The sequence below is a fragment of the Elephantulus edwardii genome, unplaced genomic scaffold (assembly GCF_000299155.1).
Source record: "Elephantulus edwardii isolate Elephantulus edwardi_28Jun2011 unplaced genomic scaffold, EleEdw1.0 scaffold00296, whole genome shotgun sequence".
NCBI classification, from domain to species: domain Eukaryota; kingdom Metazoa; phylum Chordata; class Mammalia; order Macroscelidea; family Macroscelididae; genus Elephantulus; species Elephantulus edwardii.
The window spans coordinates 2,104,944-2,114,731 of NW_006400046.1; the positions used below are offsets into that span (position 1 = coordinate 2,104,944).

Consider the following 9,788-nt stretch of genomic DNA (forward strand, 5'->3'; position numbering starts at 1 on the left):
GCCAGGGGCCGCATGCCTTACCCGGACATGTATCAGATGCTGAGACACATGTCTCCGCCCCTGGGTCTGGGGAAGAAGTGTCCGGCCAGAGTGGCCTACAAGGTAGTCTACCCTTGCCGACCACCCACACCGGCGGGCACTGGGGATTTTTAAGCGCTGACCGGAAACAGCCAGCCGAGTCTCTTTTTCTCGCATTACTCTTTTCTTTTTTTTTTCCTTTTTTTCCTCCTTTTTCTTTTCTCCTTGAGTAATTCGGTCATGACCCTCCTTGACTCTAACCAGTACAGTGTGTCCGTCCTTTTTTGATGAGTGTCTTCGTGTTTTCAGAGACTCCATTATGGCCGACACGCAGGGGGGAGGGGGAGGGGAGCCCCCCAGGTCCCCTTGAACCTGGCCCCCCTGGGAACCAAATTGCACACAAGCAGGGAGCCACAGCCGTGCCCTCCCTCCGCCCTCCCAGTGCAGCCCCCACACCCAGGCCCAAGCAGGTGCCCCAACGATGGGGCTTCAGATCTTTTGTGTCTTGAGTCCCAGACCCCCCCCCCCGGCACCCACACATACCTGAAGCTGATCTCTGACCTAGGACCTTCGGGGATCTGAGACTTCCCCAATAGCCCACTAGAGCCTTTCCTCCCCGACCCCTCCCCACGGCCCTTAGTCACCCTGGAGTTCCCAGCCCTGCCCCATGTCACCCCATCCCTCCCCAAGACATCCCAACATGCCTCTGCATTGTTCCAGAGTGGGCAGGCGGGCCGCAGCTGGACCCCTGGACCGCGGCACCCGACGCAGGCCATGCACGTTGCCTTGGCGGGCCTGGGGTGGGCAGGCACCATGGCGACCGGGGCGGTGCATGCTGGCTGAAGGGTGAGGGGTCTGCCGCCAGGCGGCTGGCCCAGGCCACCCCTATACAGAATCACCCTTGCCCCAGAATTTCCCTTGACACTCAAGGACAGTTGCTCTGTTCCCTCCACTCAGACTTAAAAAGTCTTCCCCCTAAAAAAGAAAAAAAAATGCCCAGCAAACCCATTCTCCACCCACTTGACCCACCCATCTCTCACAAGAAGCAGGTGCTGTCTTGTGTAGCCCCCTCCGGAGACCTCCCTGTTCCCACCCCTGGTCCTGCCCAGTCTGTCCTCCTTACCACACCTGAGGTCGGGTTCAGCAGCCCCAGCCCTGCACCTGTCCCTCTCTCTACTGGCCCTCTTGTCCCTTCCAGTCTCGGCTCACCGAGACATCTGTGTGTGTGCCAGAGAGGAGGGGAGTGCACCCTCCCAGCCGCTGTGTGGATTTGAAAAGGCATCTTTCCCACAGACACTATTCTGTCTGTGAGAAAGTTGTAACGCCCCGATGTATTCTGAATAAGACTCTTTTCTGCTCCTAGCTCCAAAGTTCTCATTAAATGAACAAATCCACAGCGCTAAGGCTGGGAGCCCTTTGTGCAGTCCACAACCTGCCTAACTGTGCACAGCAACCCCGTCTTTCTCTGTGCTGCCTCCCTCCTCGCCCTGGTCAGCCCAGCCAGCCCGAGTCCCACTCCCTTCATGTCTCCAACTGTTTCCTGCTGACAAGTGTCTGAAACAGTCGTTCTCACCCTTCACCCCCCTCTCACCCACCGTGCCCTCCTCCCGCCTGGGCTGGTGCACACCAGCCCAGCACCCTCTCCCATGCCCGATGATGCCTCTCAGCACTGGGGACAGAGCCCCTGGGACCCAGGGAGCCTTTCTTCCCTGGGCCGTGGGCTGCCCCTCACCCCTCCCCCGCCACTGCACAGAGCCAGGCCCCGGACCGCCCCAAACACTCTTCACGGGGCTATGAATGAGTCTCGAGATTCCGTCTGCATGCGCCATCTGTGCTGCTCTGTGTCTGGCTCACTGCATGTCTGCGAGGGGCCCACCGTGGGGCCCACTGCCGCCTGCAGCCTCAGCTCACAGCATGCTGTGGTCTGTGCCCGTCTGTTCTGGGCCGAGCTGGGAGGTGGCGGGAGCGGGTGGCCCCGACGGCCTTGACCATGGCCCTGTGCTTGCTGCTGCACGTGCTGCTAAGGGCCAGGCCTGTGCGCTCTTCTCTGGAGTCAGACAGACGGGACCTTCCAGAAGAACTCTGGGGCCAGGTGACGCTGGGCGAGGCTGGGGACACCAGCTCTAGCACCCTGAAAGTGGGAGAGGGAAGCGGGCAGGTCAGGAAGCAGGAAAGGCCCCTGCCCAACCTGCCCGGCCACAAAAGGGGGACTAGCAGCCCACACACGGGCAGGTTATCTGAAGGGCAGGCCACCTGAGTTGCCACCCCCAGAGTTCTTCGCTGGAGTCCCCTGGGTGGGTGGGGTCTGGTTCACAGGGGACCCAAGTGGGGTGCCTGCAAGTGACATCTGGCCTCTGGCTTCCTGTAGAGGCTTCTGCGGATGGACCTGCCGGTGGCTGACGACAATACTGTCCACTTCAATTCCACCCTCATGGCCCTGATCCGCACAGCCCTGGATATCAAGATTGCCAAGGGTAAGGGCAGGGGCAGGGAAGGAGCTAGGGCCCCAGTCAGCCAAGAGACTGGCAAGTGTCCATCTCTGTAACCTCAGACAGAGAGGCACTGCCCTGCACCCCCAAATATACACACTGAGGGAAAGAAAGCAGGTGCAAAGGCCTCAAGGAGTGTGGGTGGCAGGAGGCCCCAGGGACTGAGCCACACTGGCTTCCACTGTGAATGTCCAAGGATCCATCCCATGTCCAGAGAAGGGGCTGGCCCAATGTCACTGTGAGATGACAGTTCCTCTGGCGACTGTGGGGAGAAGAGGCTTGTGGGGCCAGGACAGAAGCTGTGGCCATGATTAAAGTAGCTGTAGAAGGATGTGGTGCTCAGATCCCGGATGTTTCCTTAGTATCGAGGCCTGGAGGTGGTTGGGCATAAGGGAAAGAGGGGCCCAGTCCTGAGGGTCTGGACCAGGCCCTGAGGATGGAGAGGAGAGGAGCTAAGCCCAGGGAGAGCACCGCAGACGGGGCCTGGGGAACAGAGTGCAGGCTGCATTGCAATGTCAAAAGGCGCCAGGCACAGGTTGGGGTTAGAACCAGGGCCAGGGGAACTGTTCACAGGACATGTATGAAACAGGAAGACCCAGCTCACTGCAGGGGTGCAGGCGTGGGGGTGGGTCCTGGAGGCCAGAGTGTGGCCTCTCCAGAAGAAGCTGTCAGATGCTCCTCAAGAGACCACACCAGACATGTACCTAAAAGTGACCAAACAGTTTTGTGACGCGGCCATCACTGATCGCCTTGGCTGGCCTGGCTCAGGTGGAGAGGTTCAGCCCTCCCGCCTAGATGAAACTCCACAGATTTAGCAACTGATGACAGAAAGAGCAGGGCAAGGACAGCAAGCCCAGCAGCAGGTCTGACACTCGTGACAGTGGGAAAGCGGGGACCGGCCAGGAGGCAATGGGGAGAGGAGCTGGTGGAGGGCTGACATGGTCCAGCAGACAGAGATGGGCCTGGGTGCGACCACTAGGAAAGGCACCATCAGGATGGGCATGAGCCAAGCTGAGCTGCGAGGACTCACGGTCAGCCCAGGTCCTGAGGGCCAGGGGAGGAGGTGTCAGGGACCCTTCAAAAAGTTGGGGGGAGGTTGGGAGGGGAAGCAAGTCATCCACTGCTGGAGGCCAGTGTGGGCAGGCAGGTTAAGGGCAGGTGGATTTAGGACCAGAGGACATGGGGAAGGTGTTTGCAAACAGCGCAGGGAGCCCCCCCCAAAAAAAGGAATGCAGAAGCAGCACACACAACAAAGTTAGGACCTCCCTCTGTCTCCCTCTCTCTCATTGCCTCATCTCCTGATTCATTGAGTCATGACTGACCCACAGCAGGTTTTCAGAAGCTGTAAATTGCATAAGAATAGATTTCTCAGCTGGCTTCTAACCACTGGAGGATTCAAACCCCCAGAGTGGTACCGTCTTTGGGTTTAGCAGCACAGCTTCCTACAGACTACTCCAGAGCTCGCCCTAAGGTTGAAAGCACCAAGGTCAAGGTGGTGACAAGACAGCACTGTTCTCAAGAGTGCCTACCTGGGCCAGGCAGCTGCATCCGCCCTCCCCAGCGGGGCAGGGACACGCATGCTCACAAGGGCCTTTTCCCACATCCTCCAAGTCTCCAGGACCAGGCTGCGCATCTCTTATCAGCAGCAACGTGGCGGGAGTGGGGTGCAAGCTGCAACGGCCAGAGTGATGGCAGGTCAGGCCCTTAGAAAGTTTTTTCCCTCTCTTTGACCGAGTATTGGTGGAAAGCAGTGCAGCTGAAACTGGAATTAAAGGAGGCATTACATTTCCAGAAAAACATCAAGGAAAATTATTGCAAGCAGCAGTAGAAGCTGTTGGATCCAGATGTGAAGGAAAAGATGGAGAGATTGGATCAGTTAGTGGGAAAGTTGGAGAGAAAGATCTTCTCCCGGAATGTGGAGGCACCAGAGTAGTTATAGACAACAAGGATTATTTCTTATTTAGAGAGGGTGACGTTCTTGGGAAGTACATAAACGGAAATAAATCTCGATTGAAACTGCATCACGTGGAGCTGCCCATTCCACTGAAGTTCTGAAATCTTCCAGCATGTGAATAATCTCTGTGTCTCTCTTTTGTAATAAACTAATGACAGCCAAACTCAAAGAGAACGAATGTCTGGGCCAGGGAGCTAGTGGTGGTCCTGTCCTTTACCATCAGGGACCTCGCTATAATTCTACCCCCATTAAGCCCATAGCACACCAGCTTGATGGGAAAAGGCCACCTCACAATGACCTAGTGCCACCCTGAGATGCCAGGAACAGACCCAGCATGCCCAGCCACCGTTAAAACCCCAGCATGGAGTAACTGAAGAAACTGTGAGTGCGGATGGATTCCCTGCAGCCCCAAATAAACAACAAAAAGAAAGGTTGAAACACAGGAGGCCTCAGAAGTGGCACATGGTGGAATTATCTTTCTTACACAAGTTGAAGGCAAGCAACCCAGACTGGCAGAGTGACACCATGAGTGTTGCTTCCTGGGCCCAGGTTCTGGCCACCTTGTTGCTCTGCCTGCCCGATCTTCCCCATCAAGCTGGCAGCAGCTGGTTTCCTTTGTCCTGGTCCCACATCAGCCAGGTCAGGAAGATGGTGGTAAGCGCCAGTGTCCTTGTCATCAAGTCAAGAGAATCACCTTCCACTGGTTCCACTTCCCACCCGCCCTCCCCTCGAAGAAACCACCTCCCTCTCCACGTCTCAGTTCTTGTATTAGTCATCTATGCTGTGAAGCAAATTATCACAAACCCAGTATTTTAATTCTTGATTAGTTCACAGTTTTGCCTATAGGTCAGAAGTCCTGTCTTCTCTGGCCAGGATTGTACAAGCCCACACTCAAGGTGGCTTCTGGTGTATTCATTTCCTAGACTGGCCAAAACAACGGAGCAGGAACGGGGTGCTTAAACAACGTGTTCTCTCATGCATATGTATGTGAAAGAAAAAGCATAAGGAAAACTGATGAAGAATGAATGCCTTTGAACTCTGATGCTCTGGAGAGAAGTATTGACTGTAGCATGAACTGCCTAAAGAATAAGTAACTATATTTTGGAGAAAGTGCAACCAGGATGCACATCAGGGATCGCAGGCACGGGCCAGGATGAGGCATTGCTTCCTACTGCTGTTCATCGGGTTACTATGACTTGAAGCCAACTCTTGATTGACCTGGCAGCACCTAACATTCTACCATCTGTGGAATTCAGGTTGTCTCCAGGGTCTGAATCGGCAAGACTGCATCTCACATATTTTGGACATACTGCCAGAAGGAGCCAGGTTGTGCCAAGAAATCTGGAGGGCAACCACCTGGCCAACTGACTGGAGGAGATCCATATTTATTCCCATTCCAAAAAAAGGTGACCCAGCAGAGTGTGGAAATTATCAGACAATATCACTCATATCACATGCAAACAAAATCCTGCTGAAGATTATCCAGAAATGACTGGATCGACAGAGAACTATCAGAAATACAAGCTGGGCTTGAGAAGAGGTTACGGCACTCGAGACATTATAGCCAGTGTCGGAGGGCTCTTGGTAGAAAGCAAAGATTACCAGAGGGTTATCTGTGTTCACTGACTATGCAAAAGCATTTGACTGTGGATCACAACAAATTGTGGTTAACCTTGAGGAGAATGTCAATCCCAGAACCTTGATTATGCTTATGTGAAACCTATGCTTGGACCAGGAAGCAGTCCTCAGAACCGAGCAGGGTTCACAATCACGAAGGGAGTGCATCCTGTCTCCATTACTTTTCAATCTGTATGAAGAACAGATCATTCAAGAGGCTGGACTTTATGAAGAGGAATGTGGTATTAGGATTAGAGGAAGATTCACCAACAACCTATGTTATGCAGTTGATGACACAACCTGGCTTGGTGAAACTGAGGAGGACCTTGAAGTGCTTCCTGCAGAAGGTCAAGCCTGTAGTCTTCAATATGAATTGAAGCTCAACGTCAAGAAGACAAAAATTCTCACCACTGGGCCATTTGGCAGCACCATTATGGATGGGAAAGAGATTGAAATTATTAACAATTACAGCTTCCTCCGCTCCATAATCAACACTCTTGGTACCAGCAGTCAGGAAATCAAAAACTGAATTGCACTGGGAAAATCTGCTGTCAGAGACCTCTCCAGAGGACTGAGAATCAGCGATGTCAGGCTAAAAACTAAGGTGCACCTGACCCAGGCCATGGTCTTCACAATTACTTGCAATTACTTACAGTGACTAAGGTTTGCAGAAAAAGAATTGATGCCTTTGAGTTGTGGTGCCAGAGAAGAGTCTTGAACATGCCATGGAGTGCCAAGAAAACAAATAGGTCTATCTTGGTGAAGATGAAACCAAGTTCCTCCTTGGAGGCTAGGATTTTGAAGTTCTTTCTCACATTCTTTGGGCATGTGGCCAGGAGGGGCCGATCCTTGGAGAAGGACATCATGCTTAGAAGGGTAGAGAGACAGCACAGGGGAGGAAGACCCTGGATGAGATAACTAGAGTAACTAGAGAAATGGAGGTAGGTGTGTTGGAGTCAGGGAGACTGGTGCAGGACAGGGCAGGCTTCAGAGCCGCCGTACATAGGGGTCGCTGAGTCACAGGTGACTTGATGGCACAGAAAAACCAGAAGGTGCTGGTACCTGGAGAAAGACATCATGCTTAGTAGAGTAGAACAAGACCAAAATAAACCCAAAAAACGCACTGCCATCAAGGTATTTCCAACTCACAGCAGCCCTCTTCTTGGACTTCCAAAGCTATACATCTTTATGAGAGGGGACTGGCCATCTTTCTCCTTTGGTGCAGTTGGTGGATTAAAACTACCAGCCTTACAGTGTTATGCACTCTGCCACGAGAGCTTCTTAACAGCGTGGAAGGTCATCAGAAAAGAGGGAGATCATCAAGATACAATCACCGCAGAGGATGTAGGAACAGTGGGCTCGGGCGGATGGTGCCAGGTCGAGGCGTGTTTAACTGTTGTAACTAGAGGTCACTGAGGGTCAGCCAGCTCGGCGACTGAGCTCTCTCTGAAGGCTCTCAAGCGTCCCTCCGAGTCTCTCCTAGCTTCTGGTAGCCATAGCCTTTGATCCCCTGGCCACTTGAAACTTCAAGGGGCTGCTGTCATTAAGGGACGGTCCTCCTCCTGTGCCTCTTCCTCCTCTTATAGGGAAACCAGTACCACTGAATCAGGGCCTGTCTTAGTGACTTTATCTTAATTACTTACGTCTGCAGTGCCCTCGTGTTCACACAAGGACACGTCTACAGGTAGCAGGGGTTAGGACTTGAAACGTACCCATATAAGAATCTCCTCCAAAGATCAGGTTATTGGCAGAACTCAGTCCCCAACAGTTGGAAGGCTGAGGTCCCCAAGTCCTCAATGGTGGCTCTCGGCTCCTAGCGTCTCCCCTGCTTTTAAATCCTTGCTCATGGTCCCCTCCGTCATCAGACTTGCAGTGGTCCCTTCTTTGACCACACACACACACACACACCATCAACTGGAGAAAATTCTGCTTTTAAAGGGCTTGCCTGACATCAAACCCACCTGGATAATCTCTGTGTCTTCAGATCAGTGGACAGGATCTTAAGTCCATCTGCACAGTGTCTTCACAACATCCCTACGTCTGTGTTTGTTGGTTGATTCACCAGAATCTTGAGTATCGGGCTTATAATCCTGTCTACCTCCGTTCCCTCTTCTGTACCATGGGTGTGACAGTAGCACCCACATTCTGGTTCATAATGCTTCTGTAATCCAGCTGCTGTGATTCTGGAGACCTGAGTTCAGGGGTTTCCAAGACCACCCCCAAACTCCACGATTCCCTGGAACCAGTCACAGAACTGAGAAAAAGCCATTATACTCAGAATGTATTACAGCCAAAAGGCACAGCCCTCAATCAACCGAGGGGACAGGTGTATGGCGTGGAGTCCAGGGGAGACCAGGAGGAAGCTCCCAGGTGCCCTCTCCCAGCAGCTGGTGCTGAATTCTCTCAGCCACGATGTGTGACCGCACACATGGACTGTTGCCAGGCCTGGGCAGCTCAGCCGAGCCCTGAATGAGGTCTGAGGTCCAGGTCAGTTACATCAGCGTGTCTGACCACTCTCAGGACCGCTCATTCTCCAGGCCCTTCAGAGTTCAAGCTGAGTGCATGTGGCCTGAAGGCCCCACCGTAAGGCACCGTGTTATCCTCTCTGGCATGGCCTCTGGTAAGCAAAGACACTTAGCAGGCACGCTTTTCCAAGAGCTCTGAGGTCATCTCCCAGGGGCCAGTCAAGAGCCAGATCTTTCTTCAGATTACGGAGGGTCTGGACAACAGGGTTTAAGGGCTGAGGTGCCTGATCCAGGCAGCAGTGATCAGGTCTCACTGCGCCAAAGAATAGGATTGGGGCTTTCCCTGCATATGAAAAGGGCCTGCCAAAGCGCTTTCCCCTCCTTGAAGACATCTTGTTCCAAAAGCCGTGGAGATAAAGTCTACTTCCAAAAAAAGGTCTCCAGACGTCGGTGTTGTGACCACGTCTGCTGTGAGGGAGACACTGGACTGGGCGGAGGTCCCACTGACAGCCCAAGGGGTTTGGGGTGAGAGTACGCAGAGGATGTTTGCAGAATGAACATAGGGCCGCCTAGGACAGCCGAGAGGGCTGCTGAAATACTTCTGACAGCTGTAGACCCAAGCCCCACTGCCCTGCGCCTCACTCCTCAGCATCTCCAGGTCTGGCCCCCAATAGGGACATTTCAGGCTGACACCCTACCTCTGAAGCCAGATAGGTTGTGGCAAAGTCCCTTCCACGTCCCTGTGCACAGGGCCAGGTCCAGCAGCACATGGCTGGTACGCTGCTGTGATAGGTCACCCAGGTGACTCCAACTGACATTCTGTGTATCACACCAGCCATATGTGGTGGTCAGTGTGACCATGGCCTGGTCACACAGAGGCCATGCCTCATACAGCAGCACTGTCTGTAGACCCAGCACTGGCCTCACAGTGACACGAGGCCACCACCAGGGACCAGCATGGCCACCCTCCCGTCTCTTAACGGCAGGAGGAGATGAACACTGACCAGCAGCCTAAATGACCACCCTGCCGGGTGAGCGTACTCTGTCTGCCTTTGTTAGCATCTCAGGTCCAGTCATACAAGTTCACTTCATCTGAAAGCCGTAAGTTTTAAGTATGGGGTGAAGAGTTAGCTAATAGATGCTGCCGTGGATATGCTCACCAAGTTGTGCCAAGAAATCTGGAGAACAACCACTTGGCCAACTGACTGGAAGAGGTCAATATTTGTTCCCATCCCAAAGAAGGGC

At 53.4% G+C, this 9,788-nt stretch overlaps 1 protein-coding gene across 1 annotated transcript in view; it reads left to right on the top strand.

Moving 5' to 3' along the window:
- The window catches only part of CACNA1A (calcium channel, voltage-dependent, P/Q type, alpha 1A subunit), a gene marked incomplete at its 5' end in the record, with an annotated part of 317,117 nt that overhangs the window by 298,095 nt on the left and 9,234 nt on the right, over positions 1-9,788 (top strand). The window contains 2 exons of the mRNA XM_006900825.1: positions 6-102; positions 2,387-2,492. Of these exons, the coding sequence (XP_006900887.1) occupies positions 6-102; positions 2,387-2,492 (203 nt within the window). The remainder of the gene's footprint in view (positions 1-5; positions 103-2,386; positions 2,493-9,788) is intronic.